The sequence below is a fragment of the Euprymna scolopes genome, chromosome 5 (genome assembly GCF_053919585.1).
Source record: "Euprymna scolopes isolate OS-2025 chromosome 5, ASM5391958v1, whole genome shotgun sequence".
Taxonomy (NCBI): Eukaryota; Metazoa; Mollusca; class Cephalopoda; order Sepiida; family Sepiolidae; genus Euprymna; species Euprymna scolopes.
The window spans coordinates 84,902,762-84,929,926 of record NC_136486.1 but is presented as its reverse complement, the minus strand read 5'-3'; the positions used below and the strand labels follow the sequence as shown (position 1 = coordinate 84,929,926).

The following is a 27,165-nucleotide window of genomic DNA, read 5'->3' as shown; positions in this document are numbered from 1 at the left end:
AATTTTTACTTGTTTTTGTGGCACTTTTTTTCAATCAGTTCATTCGAGTACAATGATGATAATTTTATTTTTTGGAAATCCCATGCAGATGTAATTTGCATATATTCTGCTAAGGTAAAATATGGAACATTTTCCGAGAATACTTTGTTAGTTACTTTAAATTGACTTAAGTTGCACCACTTTGATCACAGTTGCAATCATCTCTGCTGATAGCTAGTAGAGATCCAGGTGATCTGAGTGGCAATCATCCATTAGTATTATGCAATCTTTATTACCATGTCAACCGCAAGTTTTTGTTATTGTTGTGTTGATATTTGATAATAAAGTGTTCTAGTGAAATAATGCAGGAATCACAATTTTGGATATTCTCATCATCTTTTTACATTCCTGCTCCAAATCAGATTCTCTCCTTAGTGTTATAAAGCATAATTTAGGTTTCAGAATTTTTTTAGATAAAGATTGATGGTTTATATTTTTCACACTACTGTTCTCATTTTGGATGTAATTTCAATGCAGACAATATTAAGAATAGATTACAAATTATTTCAGACTTTTACTCATTCATGGCTGACAGAATAAGAGCAACCTACCCCTGTGAATTAGATAAAGGGTTTTGTTTGAAATTCTGTACAGACACACTTGAAGAAAGTTGGAGGTTGTGATAATAAGATCAAAGATTAGAACAGTAGTCTGAATAATCCAAATTCAAATAATATTACATAGTTCATATAAAAAGCTTTTTCTTTAGACAATAATGTTTGCCTACAAATGATTTCAACAGGGCTTTTAACTTTTCTACTGTCAAGTTCACAATCCTGTCCACAGTGTCATCAGACCTTGTCAATGAAAAAGTAATTCCAAAAGTTCATTTTATTGTTTTTATAACTCCTGTGTCGATTATAACACATTGACATAATGAATTCTTTGTAAAAAAAAACCTAATATGATGTCACTGACAAATTTGAATAAATGGAGATAATTTATAAGCGACTAACACAATACAATATGGATGCAGTTGATACTGTGGCTATAAAAAGTGTAAAAGATCACCCTTTCTACATCTTAATGATATACTTGCTACGAGTGTACTGCAAGTTTATATTGTTAATAAAAATTATTATCTCTTACCTTGAGGAGAAAAGTAAGATTCAAGCAGTTTTTCCTGTGCCTTAACTGGCAAAGAAACAATATTGATACCTGCTGCATCAGTGAAGGCACCACCAAATCCAATGATTTTCTGGAAAGTCTTATTGTAATTAATGAACATTGGAGTTGCTGCTGTATCACCTAAAAGATATTTGTTAAATACTTTCATTTAAAACCATGAAAAAGAAAACGTTCAGAAATAGAATGAATGGAATTGAAATAAATATGAATTTGTGTCACCCCTGTCTGAGCAGTAGTAACAACACCAGAAAAAAACTAGTGGAAATACTTAATATTGATTGGCCAATTCTATCAAAATACTAAAATCTTAATTGGGTGCATTTACCAGATTTGAACCAATCAGAAATACTTACTCCAAGAGCTGAGCACCTGCCAGCATTGACTATATAAGCAGGAATCTAATTATGGTCATCAGTAAGAGACTCAACCTGCCAAACAAACTCTTGTCAGTCACAACACTTAGACTCTATGCAGACAAACTAGTTTTGGATTGTATGCCACTCACATTTTGATAGACAGTCATAAATTACTAAATATAGTGACAGCTTATACATACAGTTTCACAGGCTCACTCACACATTTGAACAAAATAACACTTTCTTTGTCTAGACCATTTGAATTCTTTTCTTCTATTAGTTGTTTTATCTAGTCATAAATAAAGTTAATATAATTATGCATGGATAGACTTTGTCATTTTTTTTTATATTGCTTTATTCCTCAACATATTAAAACTTTGTTGTAAATACACTGAAAACAATATATTAATCTTATACTTCCATTAAAAAAAAAAAAATAAGTTTGTTATAATTCTTGCTCATGTGATTACGTGATTTTCTTATTTAAATAAGTTCTTTTTTATTCTTATTTATAAGTGTTTGATCTCTTACCTTGAGTAGTTATTACTGTAAAATTCTGTTAAATAAAGCCTTGATAAGGTCTTTCTTCTTTCATCTTCGCTACACTATAATTTATTCAACTACATTGCCATTTATTATTCAAACCAATGCTTCAAAAAAAAAAAAAAAAAAAAAGGATGTCAGAGGCACACTACTGGAAGACTTGTAGCATTCTTTTTTCGGTCGTTAAACCTTTCTGAAATGTGACTTCATATAGCTGAACAAGAAGTGTATGTCATAGTCAAATGTATTCGTAAATGAGGAAAGTTCTTTACTGAGAAACTGTTATTATGTATCAGCGAGCTATATCTTTTATGTTTAAACCTTTTCATTGTGTAAAAATTAAAAATGATTAAACTAAATGGTAGAAAAAGAAGCTTTTACTCTTTTCATATGATATACAATGCCATCCTGGGAATGAAAATGTTGTTGCTGATATATTATCCCGAACATGTGATGCTGCTGTGATGCTTGGGGTAACTAAAATCAAGTAATAATTTAATACATCCTGGAGTATGATGCTTTTGGAATTTCGTAAAGTCACAAAATATGTCATATTCAATCGATGAGGTCTGGCATATGACATCTGAATGCACAAGTTGCATAAAAATAAACCCCCAATCCTTTAATTCTCCTAATAATATTCTTATCCATACTACTGCTCCATTTCAGCATCTTTCTGTCGATTACAAATGACTTATCCTGGTATCTTCATCAGATTGCCACTACATACTTATTGTCGTCAATTAATACAGTTGATTTCCTTTTGCTTTCTCTTGTTGTGATTGCTCCTCTCAAACTGCGATCCAGTGCCGGATGACTAGTTTTACTATCTTTGAACTTCCCTCATTTATCCATTCTAACTGAGGAACTTTGTTTATGTTGAGGAAATTCAAACAATTTCTGCTGTGACTTGGGATTGGATCCAGCAATACTACTGCTTATAACCCAAAAGATAACAGCCAATTTGAGTTCTACAAGGCATTTTATGGAACACCATTTTATTAGCTTTGGAATCACAATGGTTACCAATTAACGCTTGGCAAGATGTTCTATAGAATGTTTTATGCGCTTTTCGCTCTCTATTATGCACCACCACTAATGCTACTCCTCACAAGCGCATGTTCAATTTTGAAATGCGCTCTTCCATTGGCACTGCATTATCTGATTGGCTCTCTGAGCCTAAGGAAGTTTTATTAAAACAGTTTGGTGATAGGTGCAAGTATGATCTAATCGTTCAGATAGTAGAGTTCTTTGAAGCCAACCCTACACATGCGAGAATTCGACATTGTGATAGTCAGAAAGATTCAGAATATTTTCCTGACATAATCTCTGCAAATCCAATCTATTCACCTGATGTAAGTTTTACAGAAGATGATGTGATGAATCAGAATCCCGAGATTCATTCTTCTCAAAAATCTGAAACGTATTCTGACTCTTCAAGTGATGAGCTACTTCTCTGCCAGTCTTGCAGAATTTGTAAACTGGTCCAGCAGCTGGATTTATGAAAGTGGAGGAGAGTGTTATACTTTCATAAAAAAACAAACTTTGTTATAATTCTTACTTATATGATTACATATTGTTCCTATTTAAATATGTCTTTTCTTTTACAAGGTGGAACAATAAAATTGTCACCCTAAAAAAGACGACAGGATTCCATTTCTGTTTGATGAAAACCAGTTTTCTCCTTTGTTATAGCCCATCTACTAGTTGGCCAATTGCGTACAAATCCTAAGAGTGATAGTAGCCTTCTATCATATCTGAAAGTGACACAATGTTCAATGAGCGAGATCAGAAATGCGCCACTGTACAACTCATGTGCTCTACTGATCCAAGTTATGACAACAGGACCATTGCCAGCACCCTCAAAATGCATCTCTAGATAGCTATGAATAACAGGGACGTCCCCAGAGTGATGAAAACAAAATTTCCAGCCACAATTATGGTCTTTGGTATGGTTTCAAGTGACGGCCACATCATGCCACTTCACATCTTCGAAGTCAGCTTGAAGGTCTGCACCAAAATGTACTTGGATGTGCTGAAGAGTGTGGTAATCCCCTGGTGCAATTAGGTCAATTAGGTGGAAAAGGCATGCTCCCAGTTCTAGACCCATATGGAGGCAGTGATTGAGGCTGACAGCAACTACATTGAATAGATTTCAGCGCTACGACATAATCAAGTTACCTGAAATAATTTTTTCTATAAAAGTTTTAAAATAAAGCTGTAGTGGTGTTTTCTTTAGGGTGATAAATTCGTTCCACCCTGTATTCTTATTTATATGCATTTGGCCTCTTGTACTCAGTGGTTATTACTACAAAATTCAGTTGAATAAAGCTTTGATGAGGTTTTTCTTCTTTCATTTTTGTTATATTACAATAAACATCTGGCTTAATACCAGTATCTAGGATAAATATTCACTAAGATATTATAAGAAATCATTTTTAAAAATAAATTCAATACTAAAAGATTTTTTTCAATAAATGAAAATAAAAATGAAATATTTCGGTCAACTTCAGCCTTGTTATAGATATTGAGTTATAGATATTATTGTTATAACCTTGTTATAGATATTATTTATTTTCTTTTTTTTCTTCATTGTTAAGCTATAACAACGAATGCCAGTTATAGCTGATCTTACCTTCAAATGAAGATAGTTATTAATGTCTAAATTTTATATAGAGAGCTCACACTGGTGATGTGTGTATAAGTAACAGATTCAATATTTCTACAATGTAAAGCACCATAGAATTGAAAATATAAGAAATCAATTTTAAACTAATGCTAAAAAATTTTCTCTCAATAAAAGAAAACAATAGAAATATAATATTTCAGTCGACCACACAATCTGTTAACCATGCAAATTAAGAACTATTAATAGCATTTATTATATGTAGTCTGCTTTATAATCTAATCAACTAATCCAACTTATCTTTGATAAAATAAAGAAATTAACATGAATAGATTTCATAATTTCAAAATCTGCACGAGATAATTACAAATTGACATTGCAACGATTAAAGGTATGATGGTGTAGCAGTGGGCATCTACGTTTCAACAGATTAACGATTGTTTGACCAAAAGTCAAATATCCACAGAAAAATAAAGAGCTGATATCACTGAAACTAATCAGTAGCACTTCCTTACACCCCCTTCCTTGAAAACGAAAACAAAAAAAAACAAAAAATAACAAGGAAAACAGTGTAAAAGTAACTAGCAAACATATACTCCCTCCAGTTGCATATTTTTGCTTGGAGAAGATAATACCTGGGAGGATGTGCTCATAACAATAAGATTGATACTACACTACACTTCATACATACACACAATAAAAGGAGGAGGTAATGCCCGGATATGACTGAATATATACTATCCTACCACACCTACCAAAAAGGAAAAGCTAATGCCTGGTATCATGACAGAACAGATACTACACTACTCTCCACAAATTTATCATTGGAAGATAGTATAATAGTACGCCAATAGAAGTAATAGTAGTTTGGACCTCAGAGAGACAGATATTCCATGTTTGTGTTATAATAATGAACTATCCCTTTCAGCTCCAAAAATAGAACATTTTTTTTGCTTTGTTTTTTTTTTCACACAGATGGACACTAGATTTATTTATATATTTCTACATATTAACAGTGGACATTTTTCTGCCTGAGAATATCATGGTGTTGGTAGTACTGCAACAGGTTTTCAACAGTCGTGATGTCCTCATAAAACATATCCTGTATTTTCCAATCTAAACCTGTTGTACATATGCATGTATAGTATACTGAGCTCAGGTTTCACTTTAAACAGAATGATCCTGCTGAAAATGTGATAGCAGTTTTTAAATTTTTTTTAATAATGCGTCACCACTCAGCAACACAAGCCTTTTGGCTAATATCAAAATGTAGCATCTGTTGTGATACTTCATATTTTATATCCTTGGTCAGTGAAGGATTTTTTTCTGGACTGAGGCAACTTTTGGGAGTTAGATTTTCCCTACATAAAAAAAATGATCTTGTGTCTAACTCTACCTTTGTTAGGAGGCAAGTAAATAGGCATGACTTAGCAAGGCTAAAAGCCATAAGAGGTTAAGGGTTACTAAGATAGATTGTTAGTTGAGTGATGAAGAATATGAGAGGATTGAATATGATGTATGAAATGAACAAAACTCGATTACTAATGAGAATGGTTTATGATAAGTATTTGTTGACATTGGATTTTAAGATTACCATGTTGTCACCCATAGGGAAGCAATCCCATGGTAACATGTTACAAAGATGGAAAGTTCTTGAAAAGAAACTCTTTAAGGAAATTTCATTTCAAGTTAGGTACAGAAGAAGAAATAAAAGTTCCTTGCAATTGTAATAAAAGACGAGTTCTTGTGAATGTTTTCTGATGTGACAAAGTTTATTGACTTTCTAGATTTACATTGAAATAACAATGCCTTATTAATTCCTTTTCATAAATATTGTTCAGCATGAAACAAGCAGCATTTCTCATTCTGATCATGGCTATAATGAGCATTTGGAAAAATCCAGCTAAATAAATTGAGTCTACTTACATTTTTAATATAAAATATTGATCATAACTGGGCTGCCTCTTATATATAATATAAATCTCACCTGTCTGTTTAAATGTATGTATGCATGCCTAAAACTTTCAACAGAGGAGACAAATTTTCATGAGATCTGTATTGTTTTGAAGTTCAACACTTCGGATGACAAATATCAAAAAATTGGCTAAAAAACATTAATTCCTTCACCCTCAACTGGACACTTTTCTATAAGGAGGGGTCACTTTTTTCGCTGATATTTTTGAAAGTCAACCCCTCTTTTTAATTGACTAGCTTTAATTTAAACCTTCGCCACTTCCAGTTTGGCAATGGACGCAATGGCAAAGATGTCACATTTTTTTTTCACATTTTCCTCCTTCGTGGTACGGGTTTGAACCTGTCTGCCTACTACCACTTTTTTTTTTTGCTCAACATACACCTCCAAACACCTGGGCTAGTTTTATTATAAAGAAAGAACTCAGTAACAAGACAGGAAAGATGTTAGGGAATGAGCTTTTAAATAAATACCCTCAAAATGTTGTCCAAGTTACACAATGAACACCTACAAGTATGATAACCATATTAAAAAAATGTCCCTATTTACTTGACTTTCCATGAGTACAGAGTTAGATAAAAGGTCAGTTTTTATATGGGGGGAAAATGCAGCTCCCTATACAGGGGCACTTTAGATTGGGGCAAAAATTAAAATTGCTTCTAGAAGGATATGTTTTTTCAATGACCGAAAACAGAAAAGATTAAGTATCACAGCAGATACTGCACTTTGTTTCTAGCTAAAAGGACAAAGAAGAACAGGTATATCATTTCTACTCTTATTATCAAAAATAAATAAGCTGGTGAACTTATAAAAACAAGTAATTGTCTTTCATTTTTGAGGAGGAAATAGAAAGATTACTAGCAAATCTAATTGTTTATAGAATAAGAACTGGAGTGTTTCCTTGATCTGAAAGAGTACCTTACTACATCACCATGCAGGAATATCTTATCTAACAACAATCTCACCTTAAAGTAATAGATCCATCATTTCATATAGATTTTTTATAAAAAAAAATGTGTGAATATTTTAGAGGAGGGAGTAAAACACCTTACTTAGTTCTTTAATCAAATGCGATAGAAAGTGCTTCCTCCCCCCACACACATTATTTTCTTTTATTCCAGTTAATGTGATTTAAACAGATTCATTCTTAGGATCCATTAAATCTGCATGTTTAGCAAGGAAAATGCTATTTCAAACTCAAATGTAACAGACTGACAGATCGACTGATTGAACCTTTTATAAAAAATATCTAATCCTCCACTCTATAATAAAGGGAAATGTGTATTTATTTGTAGGCATATAGCTGTTCCATCACACAAAAGTTATCAAGTAAAAAAAACTGCTGGAAGAATCTATTTCAAGTTTTTAGAAGAATTCAGAAAGAAAATAACAAGTCAGGCTATCCTTTGTCTTCAATCTATTTCCATAATGAGGCATCTTTTTCTTTTTGCTTTCTATACAAATTCATACGCTTTTTTTTTCTTTCCTTCTTTTTAATTTTCCAGTTTTTAAGCATATCTTTTTTTTTTTTTCTTCCTTATTATTAACTTCATGTTATTTATATGAATATTAGTGCAAACAGCTATTTTGCCACCCACCCTTGATAAAAATGGAAATACCCACAAAGCAGAAAAAGATAAAAATAATGAATGGAGGATTGTCAAAATACGAAAACTGATTTTATATTTTTAATTTAAATTCTACTTGATAATTTTTCTTAATTTTTGGGGTGGATACTTATTTCTGCCTGATATACAAATATATCAAAGAATTTTTAATTGGAAAGCAATTTTCATATGTGTCCTATACTGTATAAGCATCCACATTTCTTTTAAGATAGAGTATGACATTTTTTTTTCTAAATTTGAGATTAAATTATTAACCACAAATAAGTAAGAAAAAATAAAGGGTCTTACCATTTTCAGAAGAAAAATTAAATTTTCCAGTCGATTTCGCCAGTCGATTTCCCTGCTTATCTGACAAGTAAACAGCATATATTCCTTTCTTCACTTCACTATTTGGTACCACATTATCACAATAGGATGAATTACAAACACACACAGAAGAACCAAAGCCATAAGACCTGTGAATACAAGGCTGTAGCACTCCTAAAAAAATAAAAATAAATAAAAATAAAAGTTAAAATTAACAGAAATTCATTAAATTGAAACCAGTAAAAAAATAAAAACATGTATACACAAAAAAATAATCATTTTTTTTATGAATTTTAACAATTTACTTAAGGACATTCAGGAAAAGAGTTGACTGTGATATGTTGCTAATTCTGTGCAGTTCTAGGAGGTCCATCTCCCCAAGCTTTTCCTTCTCCCTTCGGGAAGGGATTAGTTTTTTGCTAATCATGAGGCACCCCTACTGGGGAATGTTGACTAGGGCTGCTCAGGCATTTTGTGAGATAGAGTGCTCTTTTTTTAGGGTGTCGATTCTGCAGTTTCACTTTCCAACTCTTGTCAGATTTTTCTGCTGTGGAAAGGAGATAAATAACTTTATGGAGATTTTTTATAAAAATTAAATCATTGTTTTTTTTTTAATCAAAAGGTGAAATTTCAAAAGAATTCCTTTAAACTTTAGCTAAATGTTTTCTTTTCATCCATTGATGAATATCATTATTTATGAAGTATTAACGTGTATATAATGAATTTAAGTTGGTCTATCCAAATCCCAAATTTTACTAGTATTAGAATTTGTATTTTTTAAGTCACAGTAAATATATTTGATATAAATCTCTTGCATATTAAAGTAGGAGACATCAATTGTTCAGCAAGAAACATTTTAAAGACTTCAAGAAGCATAAAAATGTTTGCCTTTCAATCAAAACCCATCTGTAGTGAACGACCCTACAAAAAAAAAAAAAAAAAAAAAAAAAAAAAACGCATGTTTTGCATCATTCATTGAGAAAAACTGGGAAGATACTTTCCTGGTGCCAGATCATTTGAACATTTCTCTAGTGACAACTGATACCTATACTGGTCAAAGCTGAGGTAGAAAGAAGGGATGCTATCATGGCTGTTTATTTGAATGAGTCATTTTTGAGTTTAATGAAAAAGGATTAAGTTTCTCGAATGATGCTGTTAAAATCAGAGGTTGAGGGAAAAATTTTGCGGTGTATGTGTGCTAGAGTTTTGTGTAAAATATTTTTTCTCCTATTCATGTTTACTGCTCGTTGGGAGAGGTTGCTTTAATCACTCGAGTTTTTTTCAACAAAACTCCAAAGGAAATTTATTTTCGTGTAGGTCTTATTTGCTGTCCTGTAGCAGCAGTAGGTTTTATTTACAACAAAGATCATTAGTTGACATTTAATAAAAAAAATCTAACATTCTGTTTCTTATTCTCCTGTATAACCAAATCTGATTTAGAGCAGGACTCCTAATGCTACACAATAATCATTTGCTTAATATGGTCATTAAAAATTAACATTTCAAATCATCTTCATTTATTAAAATCATACCTTGTTTTCTCGCTGTGTGCACATGTTGTAATCGTGCTGAATTGAGGATAAATTTGTAGCTTTAATCCAAATCACTTTATACTTTTTTATTTACTTTTATACATGTTGGTACAGTGTGAGAAACAGGGAACGAATTTCAAAGGCAAGCGGTCTGAGTAGTGGTGGGACGATTAATCGGAATTGGAATCGTTAATCATAAGAATCGTGTATTTTGGGGAGAATCGGAATTGAATCGTTAGAAAATACCTTAGATTTACGATTCTTTCATTATGATTCTCTTATATTTTTAAGTTGAACTGTTACTGTTTGAAGTGAGATTAATACTCTAAAAAATGTATGATAAAAACGTCATAGAACTTTTCATAACATATTTAATATGATATGATTTAATATGTACAAGAATTTTATTAAAGGTAATCTTTATTTATCTTAATGAGTTTCAAAATTTCTTTGAATCTTTTTCTTTCTTTAATTCTTTGAATAAAAATTTTTTTTTTTTTTTTTTTTTTTTACTATGAACTTAACTTGCTTTTATATTTCACCATTTCGGTTTTTAGTAATAAATGCTTCTCTACATTAAAAACCGACCTTGTGTCTAACTGCCCTCGTGGGGAGGCAAGTAAATAGGAAGTAATATGGTGGCTGCAAAACGTTTTTCAAACACCATAAAAGCATTACAATAAATTTAAACCCTGAAGAATTTCCGCCATGCGAACTTGTTGTTCTAAGTTAACTAGCCACTACTTGTGTTTCAAATTTAAAAAAATAAATAAATAAATAAAATCGCTTTAAAATAGTAAAAACACTAAAGCTTTTTTCATTTTGGAAGGGGGTGTCAGGCGCTCCTATTATCCCAAAGAACCAGCTATGTAAACAATTTGCAATATTTTTCAATAATTATTTAAAAAAAAAATTCTTTACAATCAATTTTTGGAACTCTTGACTCTTTTGTCTCACAATTTTTCGTCTGCTAAAATTTTAATTACGTAATTACGGTGTAGCTTCAGTAAAATAAACCATTTAGTCAAGTGCCGTTTGTTATAGATTTAGCTGAATATGATATTAAAAATCATTTTATTGGTACTTATGCACTTATGTTACCAGGTTGGCGTGTGTTTTGTAACTATTCTGTACTTTCACCTAACAAATTCATAAACAAAAAAGATATTGTAAAACTTGAATTTATATATATATATATATATATATATATATATATATAGTCATCTTATTATATATATTTTGGGAGGCGGGTGTACTTAGCAAAATAAAGGACCGTTTGAATAAATTCATGATTTAAATTTGTAATTATAAAAAAAAAGAAAAAAAACATTTTATTTTCAGTTGCATGCACTTATGCTACCAAACTAGCGAGTGCATTGTTAGATGTATCAGAATTTTGGGGGAATTTTTGACACCCCTAACAGAAAACTGTGAATAAAATATTAAAAAAAACTTGTGATTTCTCTTTTTAAAGTGGGTTGTTTATTTTCTGTATGGAATATACTTCCAAAATAAACTATTAAAGTTGTTTAAAAAATAATATTTCTATTATTTTTTTTATTTTTTACAAAACAGTGTTTACAAAGTGCCGGTGCGCGTTCAAACAGCAATTTTTTTCACGTATGAAATCAATTGAATTTTACAAGTGAAATTTTTTTCAATTTTTAAACTTTAAAAATCTATCAAAATTTTTCTATTGGTTCAATTTTTACGATATTTACAGGGTCAATGTGCAATTTTACGCTCTTTCCAATAAACTGAATATAATATTTTAGACAAACGTTTTTGTTTTTTTTAATACCCCCCTCCCCATTTGAAATGTCTATTAAAATGAGACCACTGAATGGTTCAAAATAGCAATTGAAGCACATGTTCCCACACGGAAATTTTATAGCAAGCCCCACTCTCCCCAATGGTTTACTTCTACTTGTGCAGCCACCATCGCGCAAAGGCATAAGTCCAGTTCAAACAGCCAGAAGTAACTGTAAGAAAGAAATAGCGACAGCTAAGAGAGAATTTACTGAAACCACCAAAAAACGCATCGAAGCACAGAAATTAGGAACTCACGACTTCTGGAAAATCTACAACAGTATAGTAAATAATGGGCAATCAACAATCTCCCCACTATCCAACAATCATGAGGTTGTTTGCTCTGCAACTGAGAAGGCTAACATGCTTGCCAGTCAGTTTGCCTCCAACTCCACACTGGACCCTGCTAACCACCCCATCCCTGACTTTCCTTTGCGGACAGATGCCACACTTGACGATCTGAAAATCACCCCTTCTCAAGTGCATGCTATCATAAGAAATCTTGACACTGCAAAAGCATGTGGACCTGATCTCTGATAGCTGTGCTATTAAAAAAGTGCTTAGCCGAAGTAGCTCCAGTTCTCTCCAAACTTTACAACAAATGCCTTAATGAATCTTGTTTTCCTGCCTGCTGGAAAACTGCTTCTGTAGTACCAGTTTTCAAGAATTCTGACGAAAGAACTGACCCAGTAAATTGTCACCCCATTAGCCCCCTCCCGCTTTTCGCCAAAATATTTGAGACAATAATTAACCAAGCTCTAGTCCATCACCTTACAGATGCTAAACTTCTGACTGACCAACAATATGGATTTAGACAAGCCCGTTCAACAGCAGACATCCTAACTGTAATCTCTGAACGTATATACCAGTCACTGGACAAAGCGGGGGAGGGTAGAGCAGTAGCTCTAGATATATCTAAGGCTTTTGACAGGGTATGGCATGAAGGTCTTCTCAGGAAAATCAGATCATACGGTATCACTGGAAGAATACATGACATAATTAAATCCTTCTTAGATAAGAGAAAAATCCAGGTTGTCCTCGATGGTTGTACATCTAAACAATATGATATAAATGCGGGAGTGCCTCAGGGGTCTATCTTGGGACCTCTGTTATTCCTAATATTCATAAATGACCTCTCTGACAAAATTGCCGGTGAGATGGGTATACATGCTGACGACACCACACTCTATAACAGACATGACAGGAAAACAAATGAACACATATCTAAAGAAATGGCAGAAGCACTAGAGGATGACCTCCGATCTGCAGTGGAATGGGGACATAAACGGATGGTCACATTCAATAATTACAAGAAACCTTCTCTACCACCAATAGCAATGGCTAATGACTATCCTTTAAACCCCTCGGCCTAACGCTCTCAGGAAACATGAGTTGGAACAATTACATTGAGAGTATCGCCAGGACCGCTGAGAAGAAGGTAGGTTCTCTCTGCTAGAAAGATACTAACGCCCGAAAGTATCCTATACCTCTATAAGGCCACCATTCGCCCAAGTATGGAGTATTGTCATATTTGGGCTGGTGCATCTATCACTAGTCTCTCGCTCCAAGACAAGGTTCAAAAGAGAATCGCCAATCTGATAGGTCCTGAACTGTCATCTAAACTTCAGCCTCTGTCCCATCGACAAAATGTTGCATCCCTCTGCCTTTTCTACAAGTACTTTAACGGTGAATGCTCTGACGAACTGCAAGCACTTGTGCCCCCTTGACGTAAATTCCCCCGACAAGCAGCTAAATCCCACCTCTTCACAGTAAAGACCCCTAGATGTAAGAGAGCCTTCTACTCTAGTAGTTTCTTCCCAGGACAGCTAAACTTTGGAATTCCCTGCCGGGTCCTCGCTTCCCCAACTGTACTGACATGCAGAAGTTCAAGTGCAACGTGAACCGACATCTTGCTGCCCAACTCCCTACACAGTACCCCTGATACCCATGTCCCTGATAGTAGCCCCCTACAACAAAGTGGCAATATGCCTTATTTGGGGTGAAAATGTAATAAAAAAAAATTTTATTTTTAAATTAATTTATGTACCAAAGTTATAAAAGATTAATAAATAAAATATTCTAATTTAAAAAAAAAAAAAAAATTGTTTTTTGGAAATTTACCTGTAAAGTCCAAAGTGTAGAACCTTTTTTTTTTTAAACCATGTAAATTTTTTAAATGAAAGCTCATGTTATGCTTATATCGTCATGTAAATATCGGACACTAACAGCAATTTTTTCTATTTCATTCAATGTTTTCTTGTTTTAGATATAAAAAAAAAATCCAGTTGATAAAGTAGAAATAAGATAATAATCAAAAACTCATGTATTTCATTAAGAGAATTAAAAAAAAAAAAAAAAAAAAAATCAGTCGACTGGATTTTTTGTTTAATGGGAAAAACTTATAAGTAAATGTGTGCTTTTTTTTTTTTTTTAACTACGGAGGACCAAAAATACTAATTTTGGTTAACAGCACACAATAAAAAAGAGACATTATGTCCCTTTGACAAATCCATATTTGATAAATTGCAAATTAGCAGCAGCAGCGCTTTAAAAAATACATGGGATATAAAATATAAATTTGGACAATTCTTATAAATGAAGAATTGAACCAGCCATTGCTTAGTTTTTTTTAATAGGCAAGTGATTTTTTGGCATTTATATATACTTAATAGATTTTGGTACCATTTAAAATTTGTTGAATTTTGTGAAATCTTTTTTAAGAAAACTGATGATAAAAAAATATTGTATTTTTTCGATTAAACCTTTCATTATTTTAAAATTTGGTCTGTCCTCATTTTATTGAAAAAAAAAATTACGGTTTGAAATTACATTTTCATATTGATTATAAGCTTCGAAATAGAGACAGTCTATATAATCAGATGTTTATTCAAGTTTTTAATGGCAGCTTCTGATACTCTTAGTGCATTGTAACTATTCTGTACTTTCACCAATCAATTTAATAAACAATAAGATATTGTAAAACTTGAAAATACTATTTAAAAAATAGCACTGTAACATAAGTGCATAAGCACCACTTTATTTTACATATTTCTCTTCCAAAGGACCGTTTGAATAAATGGATTTAAATTTAAAGTGTTGTGTAATTATTTCCAAAAAAATGAGTAAAAAATAATGAGCCATGTAGGTAGAAAAGAAACTTTTATTAGTCATGATAACATTTTTTTTATTGTATTATTTTTTTACACTTTTGTTCGTTTGTTTTCTTCTTTGTAATATATCAATTCAATTCAAATAAGACAAACCAAAAGGAGCAAGAAGTGAGTTAAATTTTTCAACAGAAAACATTTTAAATTCGAATGCACTCAATTCAAAGAAAGAACCAGCATTAAAATTATTTTCCAACGAACAATTTATCAACAGAAACAAACAACAAAAAGGAACATGTAAATTTACATTATAAAATTCTGCAATTTACAATGAAATGCTGAAGGTGTCAGTTTATGTGTGACCGTACTGTTGTCGGCACATGCATTTATGTTACCATGCTCTTTTTTTAAATAGTATTTTCAAGTTAAATTCAAGTTTTACAATATCTTTTTTGTTTATTAAATTGTTATGTGAAAGTACAGAATAGTTACAATACATCCTCTAGTTCGGTAACATAAGTGCACGCAACTGAAAAAAAAAATTTTTTTTTTTATAATTACAAATTTAAATCATGAATTTATTCAAACGGTCCTTTATCTCGCTAAATCAATCTCCCCCTCTAAAAAAATATATATAATAAAATGATTATATATATATATATATATATATATATATATATATATATATATATATATATAAATATATAAATAAATTCAAGTTTTACAATATCTTTTTTGTTTATGAATTTGTTAGGTGAAAGTACAGAATAGTTACAAAACACACACCAGCCTCGTAACATAAGTGCACCAATAAAGTGATTTTTAATATCGTATTCAGTTAAATCCACAACAAATGGCATTTGACTAAATGGTTTATTTTACTGAAGCTACACCGTAATCAATGTGATTAAAATTTTAGCAGATGAAATTATATATGTCTTTAGAGATGATCATTACAAAATAAACGAAGTAGAACAGGATTGCCTATATCCATACTGTTGGTTAAAAAGGAATTTAGTATTTTCGAAGTAATGAACCATCGCTCGATTGATTAACAATTCAAACATAAGTGTAGAGCGGAAGGAGACATGGAATGATAATTTTGTAGTCAGTTCTTTCACCAGAGTTCTTGAAAATTGATAACATAGAAGCAATTTTCCAGTTATCAGTGAATAAAGTTTAAGCAAAGTATTTGTTATAGAGTTTGAAAAGAACAGGGGATATCTCTGCGAGCAATGTTAAATTATTATAGCAAAGATAAGATCTGGTCTACATGCTTTAGGGTTGTCAAGGTTTTTATGATATCCGAGAATGGGAAGAGGTAATGATCAGATTCTCATGTAGGATTTCTGTCTGTAGTGGACAATTAGGTTTGTAGAGTCCAAGGCGGAGTTTAAGGCAAACTGTTGGGCAAGCAGTTCAACCTTATGCATAATAGTTGAATAGTGACGGGTGAATTATTGATTGCATATTGTTCACCACACTATTATAGATTTTCCAAAAATTACAAGTTTCTAATTCCTGCGATTTGGTGCATTTTCTAGACATCTCAGTGTACCTACTCTTAGCTGTAGTCATTGCACTCTTACAGTGGTTTCTTGATGTTATAGATTTTTCTCTATTTGTAGCTGACTTGTGGTGGTTGAATCGGTGGAATGTTTGCTGTCTATATGCAATAGTAATTCACAATATAATATTTAATATGAAAAGTCTATACTAGGACAAATGTTTTTTTATACCAAATTTGATCAATTCAGTTACCTCCTTTGCACAATGCTTAGCAGCAAGATAAAAGATTTTACTTAAAAGTGCATCTCTGATGAGATCTCTCAAGGATTCTCAATCAACACGTTGGTAACATCTCATTGAAGAGTGACAGCACTTCAGTTTGGGGTCAAAGGCTTGTGATATCAACCATTATTACAAGGTGATCAGCATTCGTGAATGGGCTATGAGCACCTGTCATACAAGCTTCTGGCAGTGTTGTCAAAAATGGTCAAGAAATGGTTTGCTGGATCTCATGCTCTGGGAGATGGGTCAAGAAAGTGATAGTTTGTGTTTATTCATTTAACATAACACAAAATCTTTTCAAAAAGGAATGATTTATTCAATCAGCTACAACTTGATCATCTGCAAAGTCAAAGGAGAAAGAAACTTATGATATAAGAACGTGGTTTAGTTGTTATATAACTGGTCTTTATAACGAGTGTATATAATGTGTGCACATATGTGTTTATATGTGCTTTCTATGTTTATGTATGTTTGTATCACTGTTCATATTGTCTCTAGGGTGTTGAGTGTATGTACGTGTTGATGTGTGATTATTTCTAGTGCGTATATACATGTCAGTTTGTATATTTGAGATCGTCTAGTGCTTATAATGTTCCTTGAGTAGATGCATGTGTGGGCAGGTGTATATACATTCAATAAACAGGCAATGCAGACAATAATGTACAAGAATAGTTCTTTTTAGCCAAGGGATGAATAACATCTTTCTATTGGAGTACATCAGGCCAAAAGAGGGAACATACCTTCTTCTGTCGGCTGGTCTTGACTGACAGTTTTCAAAACTGCAATGAAAATTTCTTCTATCCAAGGAAAGACAATTGACACTTGGAATAGATTTTATGCAATTTTATTTCCTGACATTTCCCCATTTTGGAGTTGCACACTTCCTTGGCCTCTATATCTTGCTATAATGCATCTGTTCTCTTCAACAAATCCCAGTGACTAGATCCCCAATCTGCTATCAAACTCGACCTCTCTCTAACCGACTAATATGTATATATTAAAACTATCCCTTCTCTGATGTCAATTCAATCTTATTATTATCCTAAATTAAGTTTTGTTTATCTATCTACATTCTAAACTGGCCCACCATCCATGATCCCAAATTCCATTATGACTCAAACGAATTGTTTTATTTTCCAACATTTGTTATGAAAATATTTTCTCTGAATGTTTCCTATTTCATAACATCTACATCTCTATTCAATAATAATAATAATAATCACTTAGGTGACTTGACGATGCCCAGGAGAGTTAATATATAACAGTTACTTTCAATGCTTGTTGGAACATCTAAACTCCCAGAAAGATAATAACCACTATGCTCTTAAATATCCATCTGATGTCACTACCACTTAAGTTCTTTTACTTCCTCTTCATACTCGCAAACATGCCCAACAATACATAGCACTAAGAGTTAAGATGTTCTATCAAGAAAAAGGTGGAGGTATTTCATTCAACACATAGCTAAATTTATTTTGTTTTATTTTTTATTTTTTTGTAATGATAGTAGGAACATTATATATAAACTATAATCATTAAGATTTTTGGATGAGAGAGTATGCAATTCGTTTGCTTAGTAGGCTTTATGCAAGTCAGATGCACCCACCCACACTCAGGTATAATCATGTTAAAAGTAGTTTCTAAACCAGTGATCACATCCACTTTCTCAGAAATTTGTGTAATTGTCTACCGGACAAAAATATTTTTTTTCTAAATGTGATAAACCCAAGTTTTTAGAAGTTTTTTTTTTTTAATTTCTACATTATTATTATGAAGAACTTAGGTGTAATGTTTTGTGTCTCGTCAACATAAATACCCCTGACTAATCTAACAAGTAGCAAAATTCCACCCCTTCACTGTAGAGGTTTCTAGATGTCGGAAAGCTTCTACTCTAATAGTTTTTGCTAAACTTTGGAATTCCTCCCTGTTTCCTGCTTCCGTGACTGTACTAATATGCAGAAATTTAAATGTAAACATATATTTTGCAGCTCAACTCCCTACATAGTGTCCCTATAGGCATGGTCCGAAACAGTAGCAGCAATATGTCTTGTTTGGGGTGAATAAGAGTAAAATAAATGCATTATGCACTTATATTTCATGTTTTAGTTGCTTTCATTGGTTAAGGATATACGCAATCACTACACTGTTAACTTAATACTTCACTCTGATGAAGGGACTACTATTTCATTTTTAAGGCTCTAGTGTTATAGGCCACCATTTTTTTTTTTTATCAATTTGACTTTGGTTGTTGCTGCTCCTCTCTCTTTTGTTGCTGTGATGACTTTTGAATGAGGTGTCCATTCACAATTGTTAGTTATCATAGGTGCCACAGGGCTTATGAAGAAGAACCTGAAGTTCTACCTAACTAATATTCCTGATGAACCAAGTGCAAAAGAGATCCAGACAATTGCACTTAAGGGAACGGTGAGGATACTAAAAAGAGCTCTCGGTTGGTTTCAATAAAAACGGGGCAATGTTGGTGGCTGGTTTGGCTGCCCCATACCCAGCATTACAATCTTCAAAGGAAGAAAATTAAAAAAAAAAAAAAAAAAAAAAAAAAAGCACATAAGAAACATAAGAAATTAGAGCATATCCAAGTACACAGGAAATGTAGATTGTACTTGCATTGAATTTAAACAGCCGTGACACTACCCTAAAAAATAATTTATTAAAACATCACCAGTTCACTTAACCATAACCTGAGAGTTGGGTGACTCCATTAGAATGTATTTCAATAGAGATGACAGAAACAAAGAATAATTTACTACAACACTACCCGATCCTTTGAATAGAGTCTGGGAATTGGGTGACTCTATGAGAAAAATAATCTAAAAAGCAAGGTTATTGTGTAGTAGGAGCTGTGGTACAGATGATATAGCTGAAAATCCTGTTGCCTAGCATACAACAATTTTAGTTAGCAAGTAAAAATAAAATGTATGATAAATGTGAAATAAAAATGGAAACAAACTCGTGCATAAGATAAAAAGAACTTTTTTTCTTAGAAGTAGACATATCTCTTTGCTTGTATGACTCAGTGTATTATTAAGAGTAGGACTGCTGCTGTGATGATGATTATGGCAGCATTGGGATGTTGTCTGTCATCTTGCATCAATTAAAATCTGCTTGCTGCAGTTGATGATGATCCCATACAGCAGTGTTTGAAATATAGCAAAGATTTAGCCTTAATGCTACTGTTTGTTATGGCCGGGTCCGTGCTGGAGTTGCAGGTAGGATCAGAGCTTCTGCTGTTTGTTTATTGAGCATCATTCATGATGATTTTTGTTGTCATTTGTTTCCCCTAATATCTTTCTATTAAGAATTCTTTCTAGAAGGATATTGGGTACTTATGGGAAGGTTGCCAACGTTCCTAAGTGAAAGTATTTCCATGGAACAAACTGGGTTCGAACTTGGCGCAGGTTGTTAGACCGTGTAATTAACCACTCAGACACCATTACCTCCCAGCTGCAGGTGTTGTGCTGTTCATTGTAAATCGTAGATTAGACCAAGCTTTATAGTGACAAAATATCTAAACTGAGTTTTTTATAGAGGTTATTGCTACTGTCAGTTGTATGATGAAATCTCAACTTGAAAGAGAGACAAAATTATGTCTATTTCAGTGACATGCACCAAAGCTGTTGAAGAGTTAACTCCAGTTTTGTTACTAAGAAGTACAGAGTTATAAACAAAGTACAACAATATTACTTGTATTGATCAGACTATTGTTCTCATCTTGAGTGTTATTTGTGCAACGTTTTGGTTGGATTGTTCTCAGGCATATTGGTTGTTGTTTAGAAAAGAAAAAAGAAAAGTTACGCCAGTAACTAATAACACCCAAGATGAAAACAATAGTCCAATCAATATAAGTAATATAAACAATCAGTCCTCATCTAAAAAATTCAGAACTTTAAAGTACAACTACTTCAACGGTCAAGATATTTAAAGATGCAGGAATATACCTGGGACTTTTAGATCTTCAAAAATGGATAAGAATGAGAAACAGGAACAATGCAAATGAGGGACAAAAGGTAGCAGTATCCTGGAATAGCAGGATGCGGGACATTGATACAACTATATTCAAAACTAATTCTTTTCACTATATTTCATCATATTTGCCCAGTGAAAACATTCTTTGTTGAACACAAGAGTTGTTGAATTTTGGACTCTCTCGGTGATCTCCCTAAAGCCAAACTCAGGCCATCCTCTCCTCGAGCGTACCCTGATCTGATTTCTGCCAAAATCTGACTTCCATTTCACCCCATCTGCTTCGTCTCAATATATTCACCTTTGACCAGAAATCCTAGATGTCCGGACTCCTTCTCAGTCAGTCTTCACTTGTCTCTGGAAATGACCACATTCACTCAACTTCTCAGCTGACCACCCAGAAACTATCAAACAAAATGTTAAACAACATCCTTTCTTATCTTATTTCCTAATCACCATGTTATTTGTCAATTCAACATTTTTGTCTTGTACTTAAATGGGGGGGAGGAGGAGGCATGATGGTCCATAATATCACAAATCTACCATGCCCAACTTGTTGTTTATTCCATCTATAATAAAATAAAAATTATACAATCATATTAAATAAATCATACACAATTCATACAAATGTGTACACCTTGTGAGGGAAACGGTGACTTCTATAAAAAAGACACTAAGAAAGCCTTACTGACTTAAAAAAGTGTTCACTTAGATGAGAGAGAAGCATAGAGGCTGCTTCAAGGTAAGCACTCTTTATTGTGAATTCAAATGGGCCTTGAAGTTCCTCTTAAAAATGAAAGCCTCTCCGACACTCATCTGTAGTCTTGAAAGGCAGTATATCAATTTTATGGTGAGAGAATTCATTTGAGATGATAGAATTGAAGGACTCAGTTTGTTGAGGGGGCATCTACACTAAATCTGGCCTTGGACACCTGAGCAAAGATGCTTAGATATAGATGTATCTTTGATCTGGCCGCTGATAAGAAATGCCCTCTGGGTCAGCAAAAAACTTCATTCGGTTGACTTGGTGAATTCAACCGTTTGTGTTTATTGCACTAATGAAAACTGTGAGTCATGCCTTCTTTTATTGCTGTATCATTGTGCCCCTGGTTAAGTTTACTGCAGTTTAGAAATTGAGCTCTTTTTGCTAACATGGGTTATTTTTCATTATACATATTTTTTGTATATAAAATTTCTATTACCTAAATCCTCTACTGCATATTGTACGGTACACACCTTAAATAGGATATTCATGGTATGAATTCTTTTGATATATTGATCATGAATGTAAAGTCTAAATGTGATATTTTGGTGAATGACAGATTACGCTAGTTTAATTCATGACTAATAAGATTTAATAAGAAAAAAAAAAGGATTGACAGCATTCACACAACTTCTTACATTCCCATCTTCAAATACTCAACCCTCTCTACTCCCAAATTTGTTCTTTTTAATTCAGATAATTCATTGATATCTAAATTAATGCATATCAAACCACAAGATCACTTATAGATCATTTCACATACAAACTTGGGCCCATATCGACACTTCCAGACACAGCTGACTCTATACACGGCCAGACACAGCTATTCACAGCTAGGCCAACCTAGTCCTCCGTATACATCCAGACACAACTAGCACTCAGTACATGGCCAGACACAGCTAGCCCTCATCTTCTCTATTAAGTAACAATGATTTTTGAAAAGTTTGACTTGAATCATGATTTAATCTTCTCCGTAACTTTATGATGCTAATTTTCAAAACTCCCACTGAAATCATAATTCATTATTTTTTATAACATGACAACTCCAATTTTCAAAAAGTTTGACTCTCGAATTCTTATTTAAAATTCTTCATAGCATGATGACAATTTTAACAAAGTTTGACTCTCAAATGCGCATTTACAATTCTCCATTGCAGGACAACAATTTCCACAAAGTTCAGCTCTCAAAATTCAAAATTCTCTGTAACATGCCAATGCCAAATGTAAAAAATCTTACTTTTATCTTGTAATTTAATCTTCTCCAAACACGATAATTCCAATTTTCGAAAAGCCTGACTTTCGTATTGTATAACCAATTCTCCAAAACATGCCGATGCCAACTCTAAAAATATCCAACTCTCGACTGTTAGTTAAAACCCCTCCATTTCTTCCGAAATAGCTTGTAATCTAATAAGATCTAATAAGAAAAAAAAAAGGATTGACAGCATTCTGAAAATTTCTTTTTAGCGCCGAACACTTCCTCTTCCATCGATTTTATTCTTTTTAACACAGCTAATTCATTCATACGAAAATTAACGCAAACTAGTTAAGTTAGAATAGTTAGTAAAAATTAGGGTACTTGACCCAACTTTACGCTGTCATCTTCTGACAAGTTATGGTAAGCAACCATCTTCTGACAAGTTATCATAAGCCAATCTGCAATCAGTAGTCAACAAGTTTCAATGAAATTGTGAAAGTTATTCCAACAAGAAAATTGTTGCTTTTTTTGTTTTTTTTTTAATTGAAAATGAATTATAGCCCGCTGTCTAAAGTAAAAATGAACCCTCTTAAAGATTTAGCGAAAGAAAATATTGATGGAAAACATTTTTAAGTAAAAAAAAAAGAAAAGTCCCCCCTCCCTCCAAAAAGATTTAGCAAAAACAAAAAGTCATTAAAACACTTAAATTTTTTTGAAAAGGAAAAATAATTTAATTTTTTACACTTTTGTTTTTCATGTTTGCGTCATAAAAATATTTGTAAGTTTTAATGAAATTGAAAAACATTTTCTTTCATACTTATTTCCATGTTTTCATTATTAAAAAAAAAAAATTAAAAATTGAATAAAAAATAAAAGGTACTTATGCCATTTAGTTACCGCGATAAATTCGAACTTTCACAAGCGTTTCTGTGAGGAAACCCAAATAACCAAAAATGTTACCAATCTCTTAAGGAGAAATAACTAAAACACCACTGGTAATGTTAAACTTTTATTTTAATAAGAAAACAAAAACGAAATAAAATAATTAAAACAACAAAATATGAAAAATGTCTATGTTTTTTTGTTACGTTAATTTAATGTGACCATTTTTTTTTAGATTTATTATCTTTGGGGAGTCATTGTTATTATGTTTTGAGACATTGTTATAATTTTTGCTTTTTTTCTTGTGTGTGTGGAGGGGAGTTTCTTTCTTTTTTTTGTAATCGTGAACAAAAACGAAGAAAAACAAAAATGAAACTTTTTCTTGCTACTTTATTTTTTTTTTCAGATTACATAATCGTGACTATATTTAGGAATTTATTTTTAATGTAGAGGCAGGGTGGTTGGCAAACTGCCTTTTGCTTTAAGAGGAGATGATAACAGCGGAGATAGAGAAGAGGAGGGTGGAGAAAGTGGAAGGAAGCTAACCTGGTTTAATATGGAGACAAAGGGATCTTCTTTGAATTTCTGTCTCCACATGAACTCTGCCAGGTAGTTCTCTAATAAGTCCCTATTAGTCCGACACCCGATTTTGTTCCTTTGCTTTGCTTCCTTCAACATCATTTCAACATGGTTTGTTGCTGCATGTGTAGTAGGGTCAACAAAGTTTAACTTGTGATTAACCGTTTCATGTTAGTAACCCTCTCCTTCAACTCCACTGTATGCCTTTTAGCAGTCGAATATGACTTGTCCCAGGCCAAATGTATTTTTTTATTAGTGGAAGGAAGGTTTCAGCATTCCTGTTTGGCATGGTAACTAGAAAACCCTTCTCTGCAGGATCATATCTGCCAAAGACCCAAAGCGGTTGGAGGGCCTTCCTAAATTATATTTCCTTCTGTTGAAGAGGTATTTATCAATCTCAACTATATGCCTTGGATCTCCAATCTGTCGAGGGTTCTGTCGAAAATACTCAGTACATACATCTCTGAAAAAGTTTTTCCAGACAGACATGTATGTTCAAACTTGATTCTGCACTCACAATGTTTTTAAATGTCACCATATCATACGCTCATAGATAAATGAATTTTATAATTTGTGCAATTGAAAGATGGGACCAGGAGAAAAATGTCTCTTACTGTAATGCAGTCTATGTCCTGCATTTCGGATTATGGCATCTCCAGGCATAGCTTTTCCTCGTTTTTTTTTTTTAGATGACAAGGATGCTTGCATGCCAGTCATTTCTTCATTGTGCTAATCAGCTTATTCTCTTGAGCGAATTGGATAGCAGATTCCTTAGATTGGAGTTTTTGCTTAGCTGCAATAAATTCATTTTGTTAATTGCTTGTGAACTTTGGTAAAAAATTTATTGAATTCATTGAGTTGTTTTCTTGTCTGCTAGCTTGAATTTGATTGGCTAAGTGGCTCAGTGTACCCCGATTTTTTCCATTATCTGCCCGGAAATGCTCGTGAAAGTTTGAATTCATTGCAGTAACAAAACTGCAGAAGTATCAAAAGATCTTTGAAAACGTTTTAAAAAAAACTTTTCATATACTTTTCTTGGAAAAAACTTTTTCTTTTCATATAATTACAGTTAGAGTAACCATTTTCTTGTTTAGTAATTTTTTTTCAGCATTTTGATTTTATCTTCTTTGCCAAACTTTTCAGTGGCTTTTTTTACTTACAAAACCATGTCAGAAGATGCTGACATGAATTTGGGTCACATTCTGGATTATCGACCTTCCACCGCCCTTTTTTTGCACTGTACCACATTTTCTAATAGTTTTAATATTATAAACTAGGCACAGCCAAAAAAAATGGAAAAAAATAAAAACCTAAGTATTTTTAAAACAAGTTAGGATCTATTAAAATCCATTATTCTTGAGCAACTTTTTTCCCCCAGAAAGATAAAAGCCTGAATTCTATATTAAAACAAGTTAATATAAATTTCTTTCTACTAGAATTTTAAATTTTCCAAGAAAACACCATTTACCGCGATTTTTATCTTGATAGGTAAAACATTTAAATATTTTTTTAAAAAGGTTTTTGAATCAATTAAGTTTTTATTTTTTGTCTAAATAAGATTTAGGATGATTTGCTATAAGAATATGCAAAAATACTATAACATAAGTACCAAAGAATTCAATATTTTATCTCAATATATAGATATCGCATAGCAAAATTAAAAAATCCAAAGTTTAACGTTACTTTTAAAGAAACTACAGTAGGCTTTACAAAATAAACAAAATAAATTCATTTAGTCCTAATGTTTGGACGATTAAGTGAAGAATAAGGGTTTCATTTTTTTCATAAATGATTATATATATATATAATTTTTGTTTTCAAGTAAGATCTTTGACTTACTTGTAGTTTCATCAAATACTTTTGTATGCAAAATCCGATCCCGCATTTTGCTAATTCCTACCCTCTGATGAGAAGGAAAGTATTTCTTCGAAACTCAGCGGATTAAGGACTATCCACTTATCAAGTGTTTCCTTTTCAGATTAAATATGTTTTTAACTCTTTTTCAAAGTGTTTTTTAACATGTTTTATTAACTGTTTGCTCTTATATATATATATATATATATGTATGTAGAAATATATTTTCTTATTATATATCAATCCTTATTTAAGAAGCTCAATGTAATCACAGAGCAATATAGAGATTAAATGACAAAAAGTTATATTCCAAAATTCATGATGTTGACCATCTTATAAGTTATTCCTTTAATTCAGTGTACTTATATAATTCTTGACAGTATCTGTTGATTTTGCGCTACGAAACAGATACTGTCAAGAATTGTTTTAGTCAACAGAATTAAAGGGATTAATTATAAGATGGTCAACATCATGAATTTTGGAATATAACTTTTTGTCATTTATTCTATATATTTGTTGCCTACATAACCCCCAAAGTTAAGCAATGATGAGGCTGGCCAGTACCAAATGGTTGACAATTTTGGGAATGCTAGACTCCATATGTGTTTGAGACAACATCTGCATCTAGTTCACACTTGGTCGTCTTGACCCTGTCTTGCCATCAGCACCAAGTGTTTTTAGTGTGGAACTAAGCCAAGTGCAAGTTACAGCATCATCAGATAGTTCACAAACCAGTGATGTTCCTATTACTTGCCTCCCCAGGAGGGCAGAGTTAGACACAAAATCAGTTTTTAACGTGGTGAAAATCAGGCTCCCCAAAATGGGGCACTCTGGATAAGAACAAACATAAAAATTGTCTATCATCAGCGGTAGACTTGGACATAATTTTGGAAAAGAAGGAGGTAACAACTATTTGTAAATACAGAACAACTGTTTTTTTAGGCCATATGGTTTTCTGTAGATGAAAAAATAATGCATAACAAATTGTGGAAAGAAATCATTTTTAGCAAAATGCACTGTTATTTATCGTTTTTTTTTTTTTTTGGTATCAATTCTTCAAAGCATTTCCTA

At 32.4% G+C, this 27,165-nt stretch overlaps 1 protein-coding gene across 1 annotated transcript in view; it reads right to left on the bottom strand.

The window, feature by feature from the left end:
• The window catches only part of LOC145276917 (lysosomal acid glucosylceramidase-like), a 78,062-nt gene that overhangs the window by 38,344 nt on the left and 12,553 nt on the right, over window positions 1–27,165 (bottom strand). Inside the window, exons 2-3 of the mRNA XM_080128383.1 lie at window positions 8,581–8,772; window positions 1,129–1,287 (exon numbers count right to left, since the gene is read on the bottom strand). Coding sequence (XP_079984509.1) covers window positions 1,129–1,287; window positions 8,581–8,772 — 351 coding nt within the window. The remainder of the gene's footprint in view (window positions 1–1,128; window positions 1,288–8,580; window positions 8,773–27,165) is intronic.